This window comes from Saimiri boliviensis, chromosome 14 (assembly GCF_048565385.1).
Source record: "Saimiri boliviensis isolate mSaiBol1 chromosome 14, mSaiBol1.pri, whole genome shotgun sequence".
NCBI lineage: Eukaryota > Metazoa > Chordata > Mammalia > Primates > Cebidae > Saimiri > Saimiri boliviensis.
In genome coordinates this window covers 27,750,740-27,777,157 of record NC_133462.1, presented here as the reverse complement: position 1 = coordinate 27,777,157, position 26,418 = coordinate 27,750,740, and the positions used below count along the sequence as shown (strand labels likewise).

Below are 26,418 nucleotides of genomic sequence, written 5' to 3'. Positions count from 1 at the left end.
CCTAAGTAGCTGGGATTACAGGCACGCGCCACCATGCCCAGCTAGTTTTTTGTATTTTTAGTAGAGACGGGGTTTCACCATGTTGACCAGGATGGTCTCGATCTCTCGACCTCGTGATCCACCCGCCTCGGCCTCCCAAAGTGCTGGGATTACAGGCTTGAGCCACCGTGCCCGGCCCTTTTAAAGTTTTTTAAATGTGAAAATGAACAATTTGGTATGCTTTTTGAAGGAAGTTCAATTTGGCTGGGCATGGTGGCTCACACCTGTAATCCCAGCATTTTGGGAGGCCGAATTGGGCAGATCATGAGGTCAGGAGATCGAGACCGTCCTGCCTGACATGGTGAAACCTTGTCTCTACTAAGAATCAAAAAAAAAAAAAAAAAAAAAAATTACCCAGGCATACTGGAACATGGCTGTAATTTCACCTACTCAGGAGGCTGAGAATCACTTCAACCCAGGAGACAAAGGTTGCAGTAAGCTGAGATCGCACTACTGCACTCCTGCTGCATGACAAAACAAGACTGCATCTCAAACAAAACAAAACAAAGTTTAATTCTAGAACATTACCCACTGGTCTTTATGGTATTTCTTTAATTAATAGTGTAAAACAGAGTTACCTAAATGGTACAGACATGCTGGTTGATTAAGTTCAGGCCTCTTAGTAGAGTATTGGTATTCAAGAGGCTGATCATTCACTACAGGTTACTAAATGTTGTTCCATAATGCCAGTGAGCACTTTTACCCAGGTTACCTTTTTCCTACCATTAATGTGGTCCTGCTGCTCTTCAGCTGTTCCAAATGAGAGGTGATTGTTTCTTCCATGCATGAGATTCCCTTTCTTTCCCTCTGCCATAGGATCCTCTTATTCTCCCTACTGGAAGTGACATGCAGAAGGCAGGAATGCTGACAATATACAAACACGTTTCCTGCCGTGTGGCCACCATAAGCAGCTTACAACATGGCCCACCTTCACACCTACTTTCAGGCCAGCAGGGTTGTTTTTCTATGTGTCTACTTCTCTTAAAATCACCTCTGATTAAGTTTAGCACAATCAGGATAATCCCCATTTTGAGAAATGAAAAGTCAACACATGAGTAACATGATTTCATGAGTGACTTCCCAGCACACTCACACATTTTCTTACACTCAAGAGGAAAGGATTACACAGCAGGTGTGCAACAGACTGAGAATCTGGGGTATTATCTTAGAATGTTGCCTATGCACCAGAATAAACTTTTAAACAGACTTTCTGCAACTGTTGTTATCTCCATAAACAAAGATATCATCTGCATATAATAACTACTTTCCAGTTTTATTCATTACAAATATTAACTTTTTTTCTGGCTTATTTTTTCCTTATGTACCATTTTATACATTCACAGACACATAGATGGATAAAAATGTATCCAATTATTCAATTTTGAATAAATTTTTATTAAAATAAATGTTAAAATAATATATATATTTTTTGTTTCTGTTTGAAGAGGGCTTTTATTGTTGTACTCAAGAGTGTTATTTCTGTAGATAAAGTTGCCTGTGCTTTAACAGGCAGGTTCTGGGGAGCATCTAAAACATACGCCATAAAATTTTACATTAATAAATTCAATACAAAGCAGAAAGTATAGCTTTCAGCATTTTCAAGATATTTAGTTTTCTTAGTCAACTAATTAAAATGTGTTTTGTTTCAATAATTGCTCTTTTCTTAAAATACACACAAAACTCATATTCACATAAATACTCACTTGATAATTTTTTTACAACTAAGGTCTTTATTCAGAGTAATATGTGTAATTTAACTATGTAAATTAAAAATAAAAGGCACTATGTTGGCAGTCAGAGAGCATACGTTCAAAGAAAACTGTATAACAAATATTTATTAGTAATTTTTCAGAACTGTAAAATGTAAGGATTTTATTTATATTTCTTTTTTTCTTTGAAATGGAATCTCACTTTGTTGCCTAGGCTGGAGTACAATGCCATGATCTTGGGTCTATGCAACCGCCATCTCCCAGTTCCAAGCCATTCTGCGGACTCAGCCTCCAGATGTGAGCCACCATGCCTGGCTACTTTTTTTTTTTTTTTGAGACAGGGTTTCGCTCGTTACCCAGGCTGGAGTTCAATGGCGCGATCTCGGCTCACTGCAAACTCCACCTCCTGGGTTCAAGCAATTCTCCTGCCTCAGCCTCCCAAGCAGCTGTGACTACAGGTGTGCGCCACCATACCCAGCTAATTTTTTGTATTTTTAGTAGACAGGGTTTCACCATGTTGACCAGGATGGTCTTGATCTCTTGACCTCGTGATCCACCCGTCTCAGCCTCCCAAAGCGCTGGGATTATAGGCATGAGCCACTGTGCCCGGCGCCTGGCTACTTTTTATATTTACTAGAGTCACGTTCCATCATGTTACCCAGGTTGGTCTTGAACTCCTAACCTCAGACAATCCAGCTGCCTTGCCTCCCAAAGTGTTGGGATTATAGGTGTGAGCCACCTGTATCCCAGCCATCTGTGCCCAGTCATAGTTTTTACAGTCAACACTCTGATTTAGTATAATCTCTGAAATTTAGTGCCTTATTTATCTACTGTAAATTCTGATATTTACATACAATTAATTTTGAATTAAAAAATTTTTTATAGGGCCGGGCGCGGTGGCTCAAGCCTGTAATCCCAGCACTTTGGGAGGCCGAGGCAGGTGGATCACGAGGTCAAGAGATCGAGACCAACATGGTCAACATGGTGAAACCCCGTCTCTACTAAAAATACAAAAAATTAGCTGGGCATGGTGGTGTGTGCCTGTAATCCCAGCTACTCAGGAGGCTGAGACAGGAGAATTGCCTGAACCCAGGAGGTGGAGGTTGCAGTGAGCCGAGATCGCGCCATTGCACTCCAGCCTGGGTAACGAGAGTGAAACTTTGTCTCAAAAAAAAAAAAAAAAAAAAAAAAATTTATATTTACTCCCTCTATAAAACTACATTTTAGTATAGACTCTCTGGTGTTTTTTATGCTATAGTTTTTGGGAAAAAAAAAAAAAGAGTTTTCCAATGCATTACATTTGTAGGACTCTTCTGCAAAATAAATTCCCTGAATTTGAACAAAGCTTGAGCAACTCCTGTAGGGTATCCTCTAGTGCAAAATGCTTGCAATAAGATCTGTAATACCCGTAAAGGTACTACAACCCCTTTGTATTTGTTACTGTTTTTGAGAATACTTTTCTTAACTTTAAAGGCTTATATTTTCTGTAAGATTTTTTGACAGTAATTGCACTTTCATGCTTTTATTAAATATGAGCCTTTTTATGTTGTGTAATATGTGAGTAGGCATTAAGGGGTTTCCATAGTCTTTATATTTATAAAATTTTTCTCAAGCATAATAGCTTTCCTGTGAAATAAGCTGTAAGCATTAATTAAAAGTTTCCCCACATTCTTCACAATTGCAGTTTTGCCAGTATGAATTATCTTACCTACAATCAAGTGTGGCAACTCGATAAGGACTTTGTCACATTTTTTACATTTCTAGGGTTTCACACTAGTATATATGCTCTTATGTACAGAAAAGTTAGAGGTGTTGGTAAAAGCACTGTCCCATAATTCCGTTTTTTGTAGAGTCCCTCTTCAGTATGAATAATCACCATTGTGACGTTCGTCACGTTGAGGTCACCACTGGGCATGGGTCTGTACTGAAGATCCTGACTCAGTGACAAATCAATAAATACACTCAGATAATAGAGTGTAAGAGGCAGAATAGGGGATTGTGAGCTGCTCAAAGAGAGTGATCACAGCTACATTATAACTACTTGTTGTTCCTCATCAGATTTATTCAGTATAGATTTAATTACGAAGGTTTCAAGTGAACGTGCTTGTGGATAATTAACATGGTTAAAATAGTGGTTTTACAAATGCTGAAAGCTCAGATTCCAGTACCCAGAGTAAACACCATTAATGGGTATCTCCCTGGTTGACCTCACCTCAAGATGGCCATCTGGGGTGATCAAAGGTTGCTGAGTAAACAATAAGAACTGATTTAACAAAAGAACTAAGAACTTGTGACTGGATGTAGTGGCTCATGCCTGTAATCCCAGCACTTTAGGAGGCCGAGTTGGGTTGATCACCTGAGGTCAGAAGTTCAAGACCAGCCTGACAAATATGGCAAAAGACTGTCTTTATTAATACACACAAGTTAATATTGTGTGGTTGTGGGCACCTGTAATCCCAGGTACTCGAGAGGCTGAGGCAAGGGAATGGCTTGAATTCAGAAGGCAGAGGTTGCAGTGAGCCAAAATTTTGCCACTGCACTTCATCCTGGGTGATGAGAGTAAAACTTTTGAACTTCTTATAGAATTTGCCAAATTCTTCACACTTGTGGGGTTTCTGTCCAATATAAATTATAAGGGTTGAGATCTTCCTTGAAAACTCTGTCACATTCTTTATATTTGTAGGGCTTATGTTTCATATAAATTCTCACATTTAGTAAGAGTTGAGGGCTGGTTAAAGGCTTTCCTACATTCATTACATTCATAGGGTTTCTCTCTGGTATGAATTATTTTATGTCCACTGAGGCATGAGAATGAGGGAAAGTTTTTTCCACATTCTTTACATCTTTAGGGTTTCACTGTAGTATGAATTTTCCAGTATGTAGTAGCAAAAGAGGACTTTTTAAAGGTTTTGCTACATTCTTCACATTTGTAGGTTTTATCTCCAGCATGAGTTATCTTATTTGTAGTAAGGATTGCAGATTAGGAAAAAGTGTTGCCACATGCTTAACATCTGTAGGGTTTCCCTAGAGTATGAATTTTTTATGTGTAGTAAGGTGTGAGGCCTGCTAGAAATCTTTTCCACGTTCTTCACATCTGTAGGGTTTCTCTCCAGTATAAATTTTCTATGTGTAGTAAGGTGACAGGATCTCTTAAAGGCATTGCCAAATTCCTCACATTTGTAGGGTTTCTCTCCAATATGAATTATCTTATGTGCAGCAAGGTTTGAGAAGTATGTAAAGGCTTTGCCACATTCTTTGCATTTGTAGGGTTTCTCTCCAATATGAATTCTCTTATGTTAAGAGTTGAGGATGCAGTAAAGGCTTTTCCACATTCTTCACATTTGTAGGGTTTGTCTCCAGTATGAATTATCGTATGTGTAGAAAGGGTTGAGGAATATGTAAAGGCTTTGCCACATTCTTCACATCTGTAGGGGTTTCCTCTAGTATAAATTTTCTTATGTGTAGAAAGGTAAGAGTAGTGCTTAAAGGCTTTGCCACATTCTTCACATTTGTTGCATTTCTAATATGTATTTTCTTATGTCTAGTAAGGTGTGAGGCCTGGTTGAAAGCTTTTCCACATTCTTCACATCTGTAGGGTTTTTCTCCAGTATGAATTTTCTTATGTTTAGTAAGGTAAGAGGATTTCTGAAAGGCTTTTCCACATTCTTCACATTTGTAGGGTTTTTCTCCGGTATGAATTCTCTGATGTATAAAAAGGGTTGAGTAGTGTGTAAAGTTTTTGCCACATTCTTTACATTTGAAGGGTTTTTCCCCTGTATGAATTCTCTTATGTGCAGAAAGGTTTGAGGAGCATGGAAAGTCTTTGCCACATTCTTCACATCTATAGGGTTTCTCTCCGGTATGAATTCTTTTATGTGTAGTAAGGTAAAATGACTTCTTAAAGGCTTTGCCACATTCTTCACATTTGTAGGGTTTCTCTCCAGTATGAATTATCTTATGAGTAGAAATGGGTGAGGAATATGTAAAGGGTTTGTCAAATTCTTCACATCTGTAGGGGCTCTCTCCAGTATGAATTTTCTTATGTGTAGTAAGGTAAGAGGAGTGCTTAAAGATTTTCCCACATTCTTCACATGTATTGCATTTCTCTCTAATATGTATTTTCTTATGTCTAGTAAGGTGTGAGGCCTGCTTGAAAGCTTTTCCACATTCTTCACATCTGTATGGTTTCTCTCCAGTATGAATTTTTTTATGTTTAGTAAGGTAAGAGGACTTCTGAAAGGCTTTTCCACATTCTTCACATTTGTAGGGTTTTTCTCCGGTATGAATTCTCTTATGTGTAAAAAGGGTTGAGTAGTGTGTAAAGTTTTTGCCACATTCTTCACATTTGAAGGGTTTTTCCCCAGTATGAATTCTCTTATGTGCAGAAAGGTTTGAGGAGCATGGAAAATCTTTGCCACAGTCTTCACATCTATAGGGTTTCTCTCCAGTATGAATTCTTTTATGTGTGGTAAGGTAAAATGACTTCTTAAAGGCTTTTCCACATTCTTCACATTTGTAGGGCTTCTTTTCAGTATGAATTATCTTATGTGAAGCAAAGTTTGAGGAATTCGTAAAGGCTTTGCCACATTCTTCGCATTTGTAGGGTTTCTCTCCAGTATGAATTCTCTTATGTGTAGTAAGGTAAGAGGAGTGCTTAAACGCTTTGCCACATTCTTCACATTTGTAGGGTTTCAATCCAGTATGAATTATCTTATGCGTAGAAAGGGGTGAGGAATATGTAAAGGGTTTGCCAAATTCTTCATATATGTATGGTTTCTCTCCAGTATGAATTTTTTTGTGTTTAGTAAGGTAAGAGGACTTCTGAAAGGCTTTTCCACATTCTTCACATTTGTAGGGTTTTTCTCCGGTATGAATTCTCTTATGTGTAAAAAGGGTTGAATTGTGTGTAAAGTTTTTGCCACATTCTTCACATTTGAAGGGTTTTTCCCCAGTATGAATTCTCTTATGTGCAGAAAGGTTTGAGGAGCATGGAAAGTCTTTGCCACATTCTTCACATCTATAGGGTTTCTCTCGAGTATGAATTCTTTTATGTGTACTAAGGTAAAATGACTTCTTAAAGGCTTTTCCACATTCTTCACATTTGTAGGGTTTCTTTTCAGTATGAATTATTTTATGTGCAGCAAGGTTTGAGGAATTCGTAAAGGCTTTGCCACATTCTTCACATTTGTAGGGTTTCACTCCAGTATGAATTCTCTTATGTGTAGTGAGGTAAGAGGAGTGCTTAAACCTTTTCCCACATTCTTCACATTTGTAGGGTTTCTCTCCAGTATGAACTCTCTTATGTGTACTAAGGTAAGAAGAGTCCTTAAGGCTTTTCCCACATTCTTCACATTTGAAGGGTTTCTCTCCAGTATGAAGTATCTTATGTATGGTAAGGCATGAGGAGCAGTTGAAGGTTTTGCTACACTCTTTACATTTGTAGGGTTTATCTCTAGTGTAACTTTTCTTATGTGTAGTAAGGGTTAAAGACTGGTCAATAGCTTTGCCACATTCTATATGTTTGAAAATTTTTCTTCCAATGTGTTTTATCTTATGTCTGTTGGAATTTGAATGCTTATAAAAGACTTTCACATATTTATCACATTGAAATATTTTTCTCTGGGTACTTGTCAAATTTTGGTTAAGTCCATTATAACCTGCTTTGTCCACATGACACTCACCTACACATTCACAGCTGGTATTTAACTGTAAATTGTGATGTCCACATTTTTCATATCTTCTCAGTATCATTTCTTGGAAAGAATCTTTTATGCTCCACTCTGGCCAAAGGTCTTGGGCAAAATGAAAATATGTAACTGAAAGAAACAATAAAAACACATTACTTCAATCGCTAGACTCAGATAAGTACACTTTAAAAATCTAACACATAAAATTATACAAACTACAGAAGCGAGATGATATAAAAAAATACCACAAGCTGTAATTTCTTCCTGGACATATAAATGTAACAAAAAGATACCGACCCCAAAATCCATTTATATAAAATGTATAAGTGTGTTAAGTGTGTGAAGGGCCCCGGATGAGCACAATGCAAAGAGCCACATAGAAGAAAAATAAGTCTGGTTTTTTTGTTTTTTTTTTGAGACGGAGTTTCGCTCTTGTTACCCAGGCTGGAGTGCCATGGCGCGATCTCGACTCACTGCAACCTCCGCCTCCTGGGTTCAGGCAATTCTCCTGCCTCAGCCTCCTGAGTAGCTGGGACTACAGGCACGCGCCACCATGCCCAGCTAATTTTTTGTATTTTTAGTAGAGACGGGGTTTCACCATGTTGACCAGGATGGTCTCTATCTCTTGACCTCGTGATCCACCCGCCTGGGCCTCCCCAAGTGCTGGGATTACAGGCTTGAGCCACTGCGCCTGGCCGTAAAAGTCTGTTTCTTATACCTGACACAGGTCGTCGTCGTCGTTAGGATAACATTTTGCCGTTAAAAGTAAATTCCCAGCCAGGCCTGGTTGCTCATGCCTGTAATCCCAGCACTTTGGGAGGGTGACAGGGGTGAATCATAAGGTCAGATATTGAAGACCAACATGGCCAAGATGATGAAAACCCATCTCTACTAACAATACAAAAAATTTACTAGGTGTGGTCGCAGATATCTGTAATCCCAGCTACTTAAGAACCTGAGGCAGAAAACTGCTTGAGACTGGGAGGCAGAGGTTGCAGTGAGCTGAGATGGTGCCACTGCACTCCACCATATGTGACAAAGTGAAACTGCCTTAAAAAAAAAAAAAAAAAAAAAGTAAACTGCCAGACAGGCATGATGTGTCATGCCTGTAATCTTAGCACATTGGATGAACAAGGCAGGAGGATTACCTTAGGTCAGGAGTTTGAGACAAGCCTGACCAACCAGGTGAAATCCCATCTTTACTAAAAATACAAAAATTAGCCAGATGTGGTAACAGATACCTATAATCCTAGTTACTTGGGAGACTGAAGCAGGAGGATTGCTTGAACTGTGGAGGCAGAGATTGTAGTGAGCCAAGATCATGTCACTGCACTCCAGCTTAGGTAACAGAGTGAGACTGTCTCACACGCACAAAAATGTAAATTGCCACCTACTGGTTTCTTTTTTAAAAAACAAGAAATAAGGGTCGGACGCGGTGGCTCAAGCCTGTAATCCCAGCACTTTGGGAGGCCGAGGCGGGTGGATCATGAGGTCAAGAGATCGAGACCATCCTGGTCAACATGGTGAAACCCCGTCTCTACTAAAAATACAAAAATTAGCTGGGCATGGTGGCACATGCCTGTAGTCCCAGCTACTAGGGAGGCTGAGGCAGGAGAATTGCTTGAACCCAGGAGGCGGAGGTTGTGGTGAGCCGAGATCGTGCCACTGCACTCCAGCCTGGGTAACAAGAGCGAAACCCCGTCTCAAAAAAAAAAAAAAAAAAAAAAAAAAAAAAAAAAAAAAAAAAAAAAAAACAAGAAATATATTGACAAATGCATCCTTATTTCTCAGTTTTAGGGACCTTTGTAGACACTAGTTAATGCCTCCCATGACATAAAGTGCTGAAAGAAATGATGATATATGTTGGAGTGACAGTTTGAGTATGCTGAGTCTAAAGATAAATGATACAGAAGCAGAGAAAATGCAGTACCCCTCACAGGAAATGGGTGTAGCAAGTGATGACTGATTATTAATAAGAAGAAATATGAGTAAGCCAATTTAACTAAACACTAACCACAAAATTTTGGACAAGACACATCCTAACAATATCTCTGATAAATTCTCAGAAGGTCTAGCCAAGACAATTGTTTTCAAACTACACCAAAACAATGCTACATTATAAAGATTGTAAGAAGTAGTTTTGTTAATGTCAAGATCTCAAAGATTACAATGTATACAAAATATGAGAGCAACACAGCTTCATCAAAAAAAGTAGAAAATTTTCAAAAGCAACTACAAAATGTATATAAAGTAATTTTTTTTTTTTTAAAGAACCAGTGTCACTCTGCTGCTCAGGCTGGAGTGCACTGGTGATCTCAATTCCCTGTAACCTCCACCTGCCCAAGTGATGCTCCTGCCTCAGTCTCCCCAGTATCTGGGATTACAGTGTGTACCACCACACCTGGCTAATTTTTGGGGGCTATTTTTTTTGGTAATTTTTAGTAGAGATAGGGTTTTAACATCTTGGCAAGGCCAGTCTTGAACTTCTGACTTCGTGACCCACCAGCCTCCTCCTCCAAAAGTGCTGGGAATACAGGCATGAGCCACCATGCTGGATCTAGTATTTATAAAATTCCAAAAAAAATTTAACAGGTCAGGCTTGGTGGCTTATTCCTGAAATTCAAACACACTGGGAGGCCAAAGTGAGAAAATCACATGGGGTCAGGAGTTTGAGACCCACCTGAAGCCAAGTGCAGTGGCTCATGCATGTAATCCCCGCACTGCAGGAGGCTGAGGCAGGCGGATCAACTGAGGTTGGGAGTTAAAGACCAGCCTAAACAATATGGAGAAACCTTGTCTCTACTAAAAATACAAAATTTAGCAGGCATGGTGGCTAATGCCTGTAATCTCAGCTACTCAGGAGACTGAGGCAGGAGAATCATTTGAACCTGGGAAGCAGAGGTTGTGGTGAGACGAGATTATGCCACTGAACTCCAGCCTGGGTGACAGAAAAAGTCTCCAATTCAGAAAAATAAATAAATAAATAAATAAATAAAATTGCATAATATTGAATAAGTGAAATAAAAACACAAAGAATTACCAAATATCAAAAAAATGGGAATAACAACAAGACACATTAAAATTGCAAAAAAACAGAAACTGTGGATATAAAAAATAACTGAAAAGTTTCTTAAAAGAAAAAATGGGCCAGGCACAGTGGCTCACACTTGTAATCCCAGCTTTTTGGGAGGTGAGGTGGGTAGATCACTAGGTTAAGAGACCAAGACCATCCTGGCCTACATGGTGAAACCCAGTCTCTACTAAAAATATAAAATTTTGTCCAGACACAGTGGCTCACATTTGTAATCCCAACCGTTTGGGAGTCTGAGGCCGGCAGATCACAAAGTAAGGAGATCGAGACCATCCTGGCTAACACAGTGAAACCCCATCTCTACTGAAAATACAAAAAATTAGCCAGGTATGGGGGCATTCGCCTGTAGTCCCAGCTACTTGGGAGGCTGAGTAGGAGAATCACTTGAACCCTGGAAGTGACGGTTGTGGTGAGCTGAGCTGAAATCGCGCCATTGCACTTTTGCCTGGATAAGAATGAAACAACTTCTTTTTTTTTTTTTTTTTTGAGACAGAGTTTCACTCTTATTACCCAGGCTGGAGTGCAATGGCGCGATCCCGGCTCACCGCAATCTCCGCCTCCTGGGTTCAGGCGATTCTCCTGCCTCAGCCTCCTGAGTAGCTGGGATTACAGGCACGCGCCACCATGCCCAGCTAATTTTTTGTATTTTTAGTAGAGACGAGGTTTCACCATGTTGACCAGGATGGTCTCGATCTCTTGACCTCGTGATCCACCCGTCTCGGCCTCCCAAAGTGGTGGGATTATAGGCGTGAGCCACCGCGCCCGGCCCAAGAATGAAACAACTTCTAAAAAAAAATTGGCTGGGTGTGGTGGCAGGTGCTGTAATCCAAGCTACTCGAGAGGCTGAGGCAAGAGAATCGCATGAACTCAGGAGGCAGAGGTTGCAGTGAGCTGAGATTGCAGCTACTGCACACCAGTCTGGTGACAGGCATTGCTCTGTCTCAGAAAATGAAAAAAAAAAAATGAAAAAGCTGAACAAACTAGGATACACACAACGATATTTATAACAAACACACATATTAGCAAAATTTCAAAAATTACACATAAGAGAATTTTGGGAGCTGCAAGATAAAAACGATGTGACATTTATAAGCACAGTCTCATGAGATAACCAGTGAATTTATCAAAAATAATTTGTAGGTCAGAAGGAAATGTGTCATATTGTTGTTATAATTTTTTTTTTTTTTTTTTTTGAGACGGAGTTTCGCTCTTGTTACCCAGGCTGGAATGCAGTGGCGCGATCTCGGCTCACCGCAACCTCCGCCTCCTGGGTTCAGGCAATTCTCCTACCTCAGCCTCCTGAGTAGCTGGGATTACAGGCACGTGCCACCATGCCCAGCTAATTTTTTGTATTTTTAGTAGAGACGGGGTTTCACCAAGTTGACCAGGATGGTCTCGATCTCTCGACCTCGTGATCCACCCGCCTCGGCCTCCCAAAGTGCTGGGATTACAGGCTTGAGCCATCGCGCCCGGCCGATGTTAGTTATAATTTTTTAAAGAAAGCTCTCAGGTGGGAATAATATCATCATCAAAATTGTACTACCAAATAATAAAAAATCCTTCAAAAAAAAAAAAAAATCCTGAGAAAGTATACTGGCACTGCATATGCCCTATATATCCAAGATGCTGAAAGGAGTTTCCTTCACTGGAAATATTATAATGCAAGAAAACAACACAAAATCATATGAAAACACGTAACTTCTGGAAAAGATATGCATACACAAAAAATGGAATTTCTTATTTAACAATCTTCCAATAGTGTAGAGATTTTTAATTATTCTCTAAAATTTAAAAGAGTATTTATTTATTTATTTATTTATTATTATTATTTTTTTTTTTTTTGAGACGGAGTTTCGCTCTTGTTACCCAGGCTGGAGTGCAATGGCGCGATCTCGGCTCACCGCAACCTCCGCCTCCTGGGTTCAGGCAATTCTCCTGCCTCAGCCTCCTGAGTAGCTGGGATTACAGGCATGTGCCACCATGCCCAGCTAACGTTTTATATTTTTAGTAGAGACGGGGTTTCACCATGTTGACCAGGATGGTCTCGATCTCTGGACCTCGTGATCCACCCGCCTCGGCCTCCCAAAGTGCTGGGATTACGGGCTTGAGCCACCGCACCCGGCTAAAAGAGTATTTATAAACGTCTCTTAATGAACATACAACACAAAAATATAATTAGCGAAATCCATAACAATGTTGAAGGCAGACGTAATGATGAAGAATTGTATGAAATCAAGTTAAATTTACCACATTCAAACATATTATTGGATCTTTTAGAGGTTTTATGTAATTTCCCCAAGGTATCACTAAGAACATATCTGGGCTGGGCACAGTGGCTTTTGCCTGTAATTGCAGCACTGTGGGAGGCCAAGGCGGGCAAATGATGAGGTTAGGAGTTCAAGACCAGCCTAGCCAACATGGTGAAACCTCATTATTAGTAAAAATACAAAAACTATCTGGGTGTGGTGCCAGGCGCCTATTGTCTCAGCTACTCTGAAGGCTGAGGCAGGAGAATTGCTTGAATCAGAACCCAGGAGGCAGAGGTTGCAGTGAGCCAAATCCAGGCCACTGCACTCCATCCTGGATTACAGAGCAAGACTATGTCAAACGGTGGGAGGTGAAAGGAGGGGAGATACAGAAAGAAAGAAAAGGGGAAAGGAAACCCCATCTCTACTATTAATACAAAAATTAGCTGGGGGTGGTGGCACATGCCTGTAATCCCAGTTATTTGGAGGCTGAGGCAAAAGAATTGCTTGAACCCGGGAGGTGGAGTTTGCAGTGAGCTGAGATCATGTCATTACACTCCAACTTGGGCAACAAGAGTGAAACTTCATCTCCAAAAAAAAAACAAAAAACAAAAACAGAACTTCCCACATTTTGATATGAAAAAAGTTATTTCTAACCAGTATTAAATCAAAATTATTTTATTTCAAAAAGGAGATGAAACTAAAGACTTTCCGGCTGATCCCGTTTCAGCCTCAGCACACCTGCACCAAGGTGAAAAAAATTTAAAAAACACTAAAAATAAATAAATAAACTTTTTGGTTACCAAGAGGATGTACCAAGCCATTCATGAGAAATTTGCTTTCATGACAGTAACATGTCCCACCAGGTCCCACATCCAGCATTAAGCACATACACTGCAGCATGAGGGTTGGAGAACATGGACATCCAAACCATATTATACACCAATTAGGCTTCACAGACACGTACAAAACTCTCCAGTCAAAACCGAGATAATACACAATAGTCTTATTTACATCTAATGTATTTGGTTAGGAGAAATATCAAGTTTTATTAAATTTAAAAATGCTAACTAGCCTGGGAAACATAGTGAGATCATAACACTATGAACAAGTAAATAATTTGGCAGATATGTCTGTAGTCCTAGCTACTCAAAGAATCAGGGTAAAAGAGTCACTTGAGTCCAGGAGGCTGAGGAAAGTGAGCCAAAATTATGCCACGGCAATCCAGCCTGGGTGCCTATAAGATCTTGTCTTAAAACAGCAACAACAAATGAATTTTAAAAGACTAAAATTACATATGGTGTGTTTTCTAACAAAAACTGAATTAGGCCAAGTACAGTGGCTCACACCTGTAATCCCAGCACTTTGGTAGGCTGAGGCTGGCAGGACACAAGGTCAGGAGATTAAGACCATCCTGGCTAACATGGTAAAACTCCATCTCTACTAAGAACATAAAATTTAGCCTGGCATAGTGGCACATGCCTATAATCCCAGCTACTCGGGAGGCTTAGGCAGGATAATCACTTAAATCCATGAGGTGGAGGTTGCAGTGAGCCAACATGGCACCACTGCACTCCAGCCTGGATGACAGAATAAGACTTTGTATCAAACAAAAGAAAGAGGGAGGTGGAAACATTTCTAAATTACAGGTGAAAGAAGTTAACATTTAAAATACATGAACGGCCGGGCACAGTGGCTCAAGCCTGTAATCCCAGCACTCTGGGAGGCCGAGGCAAGTGGATCACAAGGTCAATAGATCGAGACCATCCTGGTCAACATGGTGAAACCCCGTCTCTACTAAAAATACAAAAAATTAGCTAGGCATGGTGGCGTGTGCCTGTAATCCCAGCTACTCAGGAGGCTGAGGCAGGAGAATTGCCTAAACCCAGGAGGTGGAGATTGCGGTGAGCCGAGATCGCGCCATTGCACTACAGCCTGGGTCACAAGAGCGAAACTCCGTCTCCCAAAAAAAAAAAAAAAAAAAAAAAAATACATGAACAATCCTAAAACTAAACAATAAAGTTGAATAATTTTACAAATGGACAAACAAAATTTTCATTAAAAAATTACACAAATGAAGGCCGGGCATGGTGGCTCAAGCCTGTAATCCCAGCACTTTCGGAGGCCGAGGCGGGTGGATCACGAGGTCGAGAGATCGAGACCATCCTGGTCAACATGGTGAAACCCCGTCTCTACTAAAAATACAAAAATTAGCCGGGCATGGTGGCGCGTGCCTGTAATCCCAGCTACTCAGGAGGCTGAGGCAGGAGAATTGCCTGAACCCAGGAGGCGGAGGTTGCGGTGAGCCGAGATCGTGCCATTGCACTCTAGCCTGGGTAGCAAGAGCGAAACTCTGTCTCGAAAAAAAAAAAAAATTACACAAATGGAGCTGGGCGTGGTGGCTCATGCCTGTAATCCCAGCACTTTGGGAGGCTGAGGTGGGTGAATCACCTGAGGTCAGCAGTTCGAGACCAGCCTGACCAATATGGTGAAACCCCATCTTTTAAAAAAAAAAAAAAATTACACAAATGGAAAAAAGGATTTAAGAAAACAGACAAGCCGGGCGCGGTGGCTCAAGCCTGTAATCCCAGCACTTTGGGAGGCCGAGGTGGGTGGATCACGAGGTCGAGAGATCGAGACCATCCTGGTCAACATGGTGAAACCCCGTCTCTACTAAAAATACAAAAAACTAGCTGGGCATGGTGGCGTGTGCCTGTAATCCCAGCTACTTAGGAGGCTGAGGCAGGAGAATTGCCTGAACCCGGGAGGCGGAGGTTGCGGTGAGCCGAGATCGCGCCATTGCACTCCAGCCTGGGTAACAAGAGAAAAACTCCATCTCAAAAAAAAAAAAGAAAAAAAAAAGATAACAGACAAAAGTTACTAATTCATGGAGAAATAATAGTGGAAAAAAAAACACAATGACAAAATAACCTCAAATCCACTAGAACTGCCACTATAGCCAGGCGCGGTGGCTCACGCCTCTAATCGCAGCACTTTGGGATGCCGAGGTGGGTAGATCACAAGGTCAGGAGATTGAGACAATTCTGCCCAACATGGTGCAACTCGCCTCTACTTAAAAAACAGAAAATTAGCCAGACACGGTGCTGGGTGCCTGTAATGCCCACTACTTGGGAGGCTGAGGGAGGAGAAGCACTTGAACCCAGGATGTTGATGTTGCAGTGAGCCAAGATTGCATCACTGCACTCCAGCCTGGGAGACAGAGCGAGACTCTGTCTGGAAAAAAAAAAAAAAGAAGCAAAAAAAGAAGCAAAAGAATGGCCTCTATAAATTTTTTTAAAAACACCAAATCCATTCATCATACAATAGAAATGGAATCCATGTTGATTGCTGGTGGAAAATATAGATGAGGCCATTATTTTAAAATGTTATAAATGCTTTTCATTTACATACCTACATGAAAAATATATTACACAGGCCATGAGCAGTATTCACAAAAGCCAAAAGGCTGAAGCAACCCATGTCTCTTGATCTTTAAAGATTTCAAAAGATGTCACATATATGTGCAATGAAATATTATTCTACCTTAAAAAGGAAAATCTTGTCACATTTTAAGATGAACCTTGATAATCTTATGTCACTTGAATTAATCTAGTAACAAAACTATGGATACTGTATGATTCCACCTGTATGAGGTATCTTAAGTAGTGAAAATTATAAAAACAGAAAGTGAAAGGTTTGTTTCTCAAGGGCTTCAGAGAGGGTAAAATGACCAGTTGTTACTTAATGGGTATTGAGTTTTAGTTTTACAAGATGCAAAGTTTCTAGAAGTCTTTTGCATAACAATTTGAATATACTTAACATGTCTGAAATGAACAGGTTTTTTTTTTTTTTTTCTTTTTGAAACAGGGCCTCACTCTCTCACCGAAGCTGGAGTGCAGTGGCACAATTTTGACTTCCCCTTAATTTCCCAAGTAGCTGGGACAGTGGCACATCACCATGCCTAGCAGTTATTACATTTTTTTATAGAGAGGAGTCTCCATATGTTGCCAAGGGTGATCTCAAACATTTGGGCTCCAGGAATACTCTTGTCTTGTCCCTGAAAAATCCTGGGATTACAGATGAAAGCCACAACCACACGTCGTCCTGAAATGTACACTTCAACAGATTTAAAATGGTACATTTTATGTTACGTGTATATAAACAATGTTTTTAAAGAAAAACTTAAAAAAAAATCCAGAATTATAAATCTTTTTGAAAATTCCCCCTTTTTTTTTTTCTCTGGCAGATGGAGTTTCACTCTTGTTGCCAAGGCTGGAGTGCAATGTTGTCACAGACTGCAACCTTCACTTCCCATATTCAAGCAATTCTCCTGTCTTAGCTTCCCAAGTAGCTGGGATTACAGCCATGTGCCACTAAACACAAATAATTTTCATATTTTTAGTAGAGATGGGGTTTCTCCATGCCGGTCAATCTGGTCTCAAACTCCCGACCTCAGGTGATCCACCCACCTCGGCCTCCCAAAGTGCTGGGATTATAGGCGTGAGCCAACGTGCTTGACTGGAAAATTACCCTCAAATCACAAAACCATTTCTCTCACTAAATCATATATAGAGATATTCATAGTTACACACATGGTGAAAATGAGTATCTCCATGACTACTCACTTAGGCAAGATAAAACTACCATCCATCAAAAATCAGCTAAGAAAGAATATAAGTTAAACCATATCCAAAACTGAGGTCATAGTTACAGATAAACACACATACTTATGTAATCTGATTGTGACAGACCTGCATAATTTATCTCTTAATTAAACCTCAAATTGACTTAAAGTGTACAAACAGAATTGCAAATTGTCTAAAAATAGAATTCTTAAGTAAAACAAATAGACACAATAAACTGAGGCTAGGAGACCGACGCTGAGGCCAGGTGCGGAGGCTCACACCTGTAATCCCAACACTTTGGGAGGCTGAGGTGGGCAAATTACCTGAGGTCACGAGTTCAAGACAAGCCTGGCCAATGTGATAAAAATACATCTCAACTGAAAATACAAAAATTAGCTGGGCATGGTGGCACATGCCTGCAATCCCAGCTACTTGGGAGGCTAAGGCATGAGAATTGTTTGAACCCAGGAGGTGGAGGTTGCAGTCAGCCAAGACTGCACCCACTGCACTCCAGCCTTGGCAACAAGAATGAAACTCCACCCAAAAAAAAAACAAAAAAAACCCACCAAATGAAATAGAAAATACAGAGCAAAAATGTACAAGGAGAGTGATGTCAGTAAGCTAAAAAAAAAAATTTTAAGTGCCGTATTTTCATATCCGTTACAGCAAAAACAAAATGTCAGCCATCCTTTATACAACATGCCTTTATGACAGAAACAGGCATTACAGCTCAAAACTGTAACAACAGCTACATGATACATTAAGGTTGGAGAACTGCTTCGTGCCTGGATTTCAGACCAGCCTGTTTTATGTAGCAAGACACCATCTCCAAAGTAAGTGCCTAAGAGAGATTTGAGATCCAGAGAGGGAGTTGTGAAACACTGTTAAAGCTTAATATTGAGAAGTGTTCTATTCAGAAGGCAGGCCCTCATTCAAGGGGCAAACTAAAGCACCCCTGTTCTTGGCTACAGACCGGAATAGGGTTTGCTCAACTTGGTCCCAATGAGAATCTGAACTTACGCTGTAACCATCCCAAACTCCTCCCAGCCACAGTCTGGGAGAGGTCCTGCCATTCCAGAGACCTGGAGGAAGGCACTGATTCACAGCCATGAGGGCAGGCCTGCAGACCTTGGCCTTTACTGTAGTCACTGAAGTGGTTCAATGACTCAGTTTCAGTTACCTGAGTCACAGTTTATGATCAGTTCTGCCTATATAGAAACCCAGTTACCTGAGGTACTCAGTGAAAGCCATACTCATCTACATCCTGATACAAGGCCCACCATATGCAAATCCAACTGCCAAAACGTGCCCTAGTGTCTGCCCAACAGAGCCAAGTCCTGAAGGATATGCAGTCTGTCCAGAAACCAAATGGGAATTACAACTACCCAAGCCCCTGTAACAAGCCAACTAAAGGTGGACCCTAGTGCAGACCCAGCAGCCTTGTGACCAAGCTACAACCCCTCCCTACTACAAAGTCAGAGGGCATCTCAGCACCCTAAGGGCCCAACAGAAGAAGATACTTTTGTCTTCCAAAATCAGCTTATGAAAACTTGAAGAGGTGCTTACCTCATCAAATTCAGACACCACTACAAACTACGCTGCCCCTGGTCAGTGCTTCTGTTTTAATGGAGCACTGGAAATGTGTGGCAGAAGAATTAGTCAAAGAAATAAAAAGATCTATTGAAACTGAAGAAAACTAAGTTAAAAGTTGCTGTTTTTAGATCATACAATCTTATATAAAAAAAAAAACAGAATTTTAAAACTTGTTTAAACTAACAAATACAAACATTAAATTAGCAATATATAAAATTAACATACAAGTATATGTATGGTTTCATACCCTTAAACTATCTGATAAAATAAAGGAAGAAAGAAAAAAATAGAAACAACAACGAAAAAGAAACAACCTTATTTACTATAGCATTAAATAATATATTTATGAGAAAAAAATTAACCAAGGAGGTAAAAAATCTTTACAATAATCAATGAAAAAATTAGAGAAGATCCAAATCAATTTTAAAATACTTTATGTCTATGGATTGAAAGAATATATATTATTGTGGGTTCCATGGTGTAATGGTTAGCACTCTGGACTATGAAAGAATACATATTATTAAATTGCCATATTATTCAAACTGATCTATATATTCAATAAACTTTATATGAAAATTGTAGTGGGGGCCAGGCGCGGTGGCTCAAGCCTGTAATCCCAGCACTTTGGGAGGCCGAGGTGGGTGGATCACGAGGTCGAGAGATCGAGACCATCCTGGTCAACATGGTGAAACCCCGTCTCTACTAAAAACACAAAAAATTAGCTGGGCATGGTGGCACATGCCTGTAATCCCAGCTACTCAGGAGGCTGAGGCAGGAGAATTGCCTGAACCCAGGAGGCGGAGGTTGCGGTGAGCCGAGATCGCGCCATTGCACTCCAGCCTGGGTAACAAGAGCGAAACTCCGTCTCAAAAAAAAAAAAAGAAAATTGCAGTGGGATTTTTTTTTTCATAGAAATGAAAAACATAATTCTAAAATTTACATGAAACTAAAATAAACTTTGAATAGTCAGAAATCTTGAGGAAAAAGTAGAAAGCAGAAGGATATCATACTTATAATTTCAAACTATTTTTTAAGAGTATGTAGTAATAAAAACAGAATAGACTGTGCAGAACAAAGAACAAAAAAATACTACAGAAACTACTACTCTCACACATTTCCAACCTGATACAAAACAAGGACTTTAAAAATAGTTTTAGTTTCTAAAAATCATGCAGACATTTGCGTGTCCCCAAAACAATAAAACAGCAGCCAGATTGTGCAGTCTCTTACACGCCATGAAGAGGACTTTGGTTCTCGCTGTAACCTTGAAGGAAGCTCACCAAAAGCAAACTAGAATCTTTAGAGAATTTAAAAGCCTAGTCAGAAAACGTCCCTTTGCTAGAGCCAAAAAAAAAAAAAAAAAAAAAAAAAATTCGCTGCCCAGAAGTGTTTTCTTTGGCACATAGCTTCCCACATCACATTTTAAGGGCTGGTTTTCTCTTTGAACTTTGGACCTCTTAATGGTGTCCTCTGTTGTATTTATGTTCAATGGTACCTACCTGGGGGTGTGGCAATCATCTCATGTCTCTTAACAGTCAAAGGTTTTTCTCCTTGCTGCAGACAGGTGATGAGGTCTGGCTTAGAAACCACAATACCTGTTTTATTAAAAATAAATAACATGAAAATGACTCATATTCTCCACTTACAAGCTAGTAATGTGCTCGGAGAGGATATGATAAAATATTCTAGTAAATTAATACCAAAATATTAATCAATAACAGAAATTTCTAAATACTTAGAAAATACTTTGAACTTATAGTTGTCTTTTTTTTTTTTTTGAGAAGTTTCACTGCTGATAAGCAGGCTGGATTGCAATGGCACAATATCAGATCACCACAACCTCTGCCTCCCATGTTCAAGCAATTCTGCCTCAGCTTCCAGAGTACCTGGAAGTACCTGGGATTACAGGCGTGCACCACCATGTGTAACTAATTTTGTACTTTTGGTAGTTAGAGAGAGTTTCATTATGTTGGTCCGCCTGGTCTCACTCCCGACGTCAGGTGATCTGCCTACCTTGGCCTCCCAAAGTGTTGGGATTGCAGGTGTGAGCCACTGTGCCCAGCCCTGCAACAATATTTTATGCCACTAAATTGCTGGAATTACCACTAATTTAGAGTGAAGAATACAGCTCAACTCAATAATTTGGAAAGTCTGAATTAACATGACACGTCTTAAAGAAATTCTTTTCTAAGTGAACAAATTCTGAGGATTTTCTAGAAAAGGGGCTTCTGAAACTCTTTTATACAAAGAATAAATTACTGAAAAATATTCTACAAAAAAAGAGAAAGAAAACATTTAGGGTCTATTGTGAATTAAGTATTCAAGTTATCCTCACCAAGGAAGACGAGGTTTCTGTAGTTCTCCAACACCACATCCCTATACAGATTCCGCTGTGCAGCGTCCAGGCAATGCCACTCCTCCCGAGAGAATTCTACGGCGACATCCCTAAATTCCAATGGTCCCTGAAACACACACACACACACACACACACACACACACACACACAGACACACCACACACTTTTATCAAGTGGCCATGGGCAGAATTTCTAATTTGACGTGAGGCAAAAAAATATGAATACATGCTTTTCAACAGAAGACACAGATGTGGCTAACAAGCATATGAAAAAAAAGATCATCGCTCATCAGTGGAGAAATTTAAAACAACAACAACCACACAAGGAGATACCACCTCACACTACTCAGAATGGCTGTTTTTTAAAAAAGTTAAAAAGTAACAGATGCTGGCAAGTTTGCAGAGAAAAAAGAATGCTTATACTCTGTTCATGAGAATTAAATTAGTTCAAGAATTGTAAAAGTGAAGTGTGGTGTGCAGGGTGCTGTGGCTTACGCCTGTAACCCCAGCTCTTTAGGTGGCTGAGGTGGGCAGATCCCCTGAGGTTGGCAGTTTGAAACCGGCCTAACCAATATAGAGAAATCCCATCTCTACTAAAAATACAAAATTAGCCAGGAGTTTCAGCTCCTCAAGAGGGCGAGTCAGTAGCATTGCTTCAACCCTGAAGGCAGAGGTTGCATTAAGCCAAGATTGCACCACTGCACTCCAGCCTGGGCAAAATGAGCACAACTCCATCTCAAAACAAAACAAACTAATGCCGAAACAGAAAACTACATGCATATTATTATTTATAAGAGCTACATAATAAAAACACATGAACACAAAAAGGAGAGTAAGAGACACTGAAGCCTAGTTGAGGGTGCAGGGTGGGAGAAATAGGATCAGAAAACATACCTGTTTGGGGCTATGCGTAGAACCTTGGTGTCAAAATAATTGGCACACAAAACACCCATGACATAATTTTAGCTGTAAAACAAACCCACATGTGTACCCCAAACCAATAATAAAAGCTTATAGGAAAAAAAAAAAAAATCCCTGGGTGGGAAAGAGTACAGTGTAGGTGAAAGGATTGATTTTTTTCTACAGATAGTGGCCCAGGTGGGGCTGTACTCTGATTTATTCCTGTGTGCATGCAGTCAGGTGAGATTGTAAACAGGATTACAAGCAGGAGGTCTAGAACCCTAGCTTGGTGGAGAACACAGGTTGCTGCTGCAGATTCAGTGCCTGGGGGAGGGGATATGCCAGGAGACTTGTAGACACACATGTGGGTTTTTGGCAAGAAACACTAGGATCAAAAATGCCGTGGTGAAGTTCCTGAGTGTGGACACGTCATTGTCTACTGTGTGTGTTTGTGAGTAGGTGGGAACCCTGTGGTGGCAGCTGCAAGAAAAGAGGGTCTGTCATCAGAGCTCCTTTCCTCTAAGTTTTCAGACCTCTGTCACCCAGAGAGACCTGGAATCGGACAATGGGCAGTGTGACAGCCTATGTACAGGAGAGCAGAGCCTCCCATTCCCAGACAACCAGAGTTTTATTCCAGGTCAGGCCTCTGTAACATCTTCTTTCTGGCACCAAATCTGTAGCATTAGCTGAACATCAAACAATTCTCCAACTTCAACTTATTGTCTAACATTTGAATTCTGACACCACTCAGAGTTAACAAAGACCCTGATTCAGGGCCTGAGGTCGGGAGTTCCAGACCAGCCTGACCAACATGGAGAAACCGGTCTCTACTAAAAACACAAAATTATCTGGGTGTAATGGTGCATGATTGTAATTCCAGCTACTCCGGAGGCTGAGGTAAGAGAATCGCTTGAACTCGAAAGGCACAGGTTGTATTTTTAGTGGAGACGGTGTTTCATCACGCTGGCCAGGCTGTCCTAGAATTCCTGACCTCATGATCTTCCTGCGACGGCCTCCCAAAGTGCTGAGATTACAGGGGTCAGCCACCAGACCTGCCCAGGAAGGGATTTTTTTGTTTTTTTTTTGTTTGTTTGTTTGTTTTTTTGTCTTGTTCTTTTGCAAGGCTGGAATGCAGTGGCCCTATCTCGGCTCACGGCAACCTCTGCCTCCTGGGTTCAAGAGATCCCAAGTAGCTGGGATTACAGCCACACAACACGACATCCAGCTAATCGTGTGTGTGTGTGTGTGTGTGTGCGCGTGCGCGTGTGCGTGCGTGCGTGTGTGTGTGTGTGTGTGTGTATTTTTAGGAGAGACGGGGTTTCACCATGTTGGCCATGATGATCTCCATCTCCTTACCTCGAGATTCCCCCGCCTCCGCCTCCCAAAGTACTGGGATTACAGGCTACAACCATAGAGCCCAGCCCAGGAAGTGGTTTTTAACCCTAACAAACTACTTGTTTCTGTCCTTCAGATCGCACAATCTAAACTTGTCCTGGTTGACTCAGACCCAAAGTTTTTCTAAACAGGGTAAATGAGCAATTTTCCGAGAGAAGAAGGGGTAAGAAGGGGTAGGGTTGATTTACAACTTTTACAACTTATGACCAGGAAGTTGAGTCCTTGAAGAAAAACTTAGTTGACCTAACAAGTCCTGACCTCAAATAATCGACCCACCTCAGCCTCCCAAAATGCTGGGATTAGAGGCGTGAGCCACCGAACCTGGCCAGATAAATTAATAGGAGAAAAGAGAAACTGTGAACCCCAAGGTCCAAAGCTCTTCCCACTCATGAACCCGCACCCCGAGTGAAGATTCTCCCCTGACGACCCTCCCACGGTCCCTGCACAACTGAGACTCGGAGCTGCGGATGCAGAGCTGCCCAGAGACAGCTCCAAACCAGGGCTCAGTCACTGCGCAGGGAAGAGACAGGACTCCGGGGGCCCGGCTGTCAGCGCAGCCGCCATCTTATGGTTGAAGGGGACTGAGGCCGAGCCGCGCAAGGTGAACTCGGGGAGCAGATTGTGCAGCCGAGGGCGAGGACGCCCGAGTACCACCACAGCCACTTCCCCCAGTTTCCTCCGCTTCCAACCCTTCCCTCTTCTCTCTCGGGATGTCGAACCGGGCACTCACACCATTTCTAGGCTTTCATGGAGTATCGCGTCTTAGCTGTGGATCTCCCAATACCTGCAGGTCACAGTGGCTGGATCTCCAGGAGCAGGAGACACAGAGCAAAGACAACACCTGCATCTCCGGCTGCCGCAAGAGACGAAGACGCGCCACACCCGGAAGCCGTCCTCTTGGCTCCAGCTACGGGCCTGATTGGACGGTTTCCAGCCCAACGTCCCTGATTGGATAATGTTTAAGATCCCGCCTCTGTCAAGCCCTGAGTGGCAGAAAATGTGATCAGATGCTGGGCTGAGTGAAGAAAGAGTAACAGCTTAAGCTGCAGCCTCTTCACGGGAGGCTTCCTCCCTGAGCTGAGCCAGGCCCTCCCCAATGGAAAATTCTCTTATTTACTCTCTGTTTTTGCATGTATTCAATAGGTGAACAGACGTATTTTACTGTGACAGTAAAAAAATTTTTGTTCAAGAGAAAATCAACTTTTACTTTCGTAATAGTGTATTATCAATATTAAAGCTAATTTTAATAAAACTTTGTAAATAAACTTGTTTTTCACGTCTCAAAATTTACATATGTATTTCGTAATCTTTCGTAATTTTTAACCTTTTCATATTTTATTTTTATTCACATTCTTTTTATTTTTTCAATTTGATACAAATTTCAAGTAATTCCAAACTGCTATAGGAGATAGAAAGAAATCATTTAGGGCCATTCATCTGCATTCAGGTTTGCAGTTAATGTGGAAAATTTGGCCAGTTGATCTTCCTGCTGATTAAATAATCTTTCAAGAGAAAGCTGAGACACATGAACATCAACATTGAAAACCACGACAATGGTAGTGTGCACCAGAATTCAGATATATTCCCAGTATCGTTTTCCCCGAACCTCTTTATTCCCAATTAAACATGTTTCATTACCACTGAGGCATCCAGGTAAAACCATTTGCTACTGACCAAGAGTTGGTATACAAGTGACAAGTCCCTCTGGGCTCCTCCTGAATAGCTCAGAGGACCACTACTAGTTCAGCTAAGTGGCTGTTCCCACCCCTTCCTTCAACAGAAATGCTTGTTTTTAACAAAACTATAAGCCACATCCTTCAAGCATTGGGTCCCACCAATGTATTTGTTGGATTCATCAGTAAACCAAGCATGTTTCTGATCCTCTGTGCTTAGTTCTTTAAAATATTCACTCCATTGGGGAGGGGAGGTTCCTTTCCGTATCAGCAAGACTTGTTCTGTGGTTTCCTGAGCTGGCACATTTTTTACATCCTCATGTAAAAATGATACCCCCTTTAGTTTTGGCTTAGCCTGGACTTGTATGTACCATTTCCATTTTGTGATGAAACTTTATTGGGTGGGCCTTATCTTGTGAATTTTGTGGGAACTCATGACCCAAGTCATAAGAGAAATTTTAGGCCTTAGCCACTTCTGGTGGCTGACACCTGTAAATCCCAGCACTTTGGGAGGCTGAGGCAGGTGGATCATGAGGTCAAAAGATCAAGACCATCCTGGCCAACATGGTGAAACTCCATATCTACTAAAATACAAAAAACCAGCTGGACGTGAAGGTGAGTGCCTATAGTCCCAGCTACTCAGGAGACTCAGGCAGGGGAATTGCTTGAACCCGTGAGACAGGTTGCAGCGAGCCAAGACTGCACCCCTGCTCTTCAGCCTGGCGACAAAGTGAGACGCTGTCTCCACAAAAAACGAAAAAAGAAAAGAAAAGAGAGAGACTTCGTTCCACATAAAAACTTTATGGTTGGGTCGGGCGAGGTGGCTCACTCCTGTAATCCCAGCAGTTTGGGAGGCCAAGGTGGGCAGATCACCTGACGTCAGGGGTTCGAGACCAGCGTGAGCAACATGGAGAAACATCATCTCTACTAAAAATATAAAATAGCCAGGCGTGGTGGCACATTCCTGTAATCTCAGCTACTAGGGAGGCTGAGAGAAGAGAACTGCTTGAGCCTGGGAGGTGGAGGTTGCAGTGAGCCTGGATTGCACCATTACACTCCAGCCTGGGCAACAAAAGTCAAATTCCATCTCAACGAAACAACACAA

The 26,418-nt window shown here is 41.1% G+C and overlaps 2 protein-coding genes across 2 annotated transcripts in view; both read right to left on the bottom strand.

Moving 5' to 3' along the window:
• The window catches only part of LOC101046829 (uncharacterized), a 39,194-nt gene extending 31,676 nt beyond the window's left edge, over positions 1-7,518 (bottom strand). Inside the window, 1 exon segment of the mRNA XM_074385649.1 lies at positions 7,430-7,518. The gene's annotated coding sequence lies outside the window, so the exon portion shown is untranslated.
• On the bottom strand, positions 1,857-26,334 carry LOC101047145 (uncharacterized). Its single transcript, XM_039465460.2, has 4 exons — positions 24,425-26,334; positions 21,326-21,452; positions 20,490-20,585; positions 1,857-7,564 (listed from the first exon to the last, which is right to left on the bottom strand). Exons 1-4 carry the CDS (start codon positions 24,485-24,487, stop codon positions 5,115-5,117), a joined length of 2,736 nt encoding a protein of 911 aa, XP_039321394.2. The 5' UTR covers positions 24,488-26,334; the 3' UTR covers positions 1,857-5,114.
• Between the last annotated feature and the right edge of the window lie 84 nt (positions 26,335-26,418).

Coding starts and splice junctions, on each gene's coding strand:
- LOC101047145 (XM_039465460.2), bottom strand. CDS start 24,487: ATGCAGGTGTTGTCTTTGCTCTGTGTCTCCTGCTCCTGGAGATCCAGC. Junction 21,453..24,424: donor CCAGCCACTGTGACCTGCAG/GTATTGGGAGAT, acceptor TGTGTGTTTCAG/GGACCATTGGAATTTAGGGA. Junction 20,586..21,325: donor CAGAAACCTCGTCTTCCTTG/GTGAGGATAACT, acceptor TTAATAAAACAG/GTATTGTGGTTTCTAAGCCA.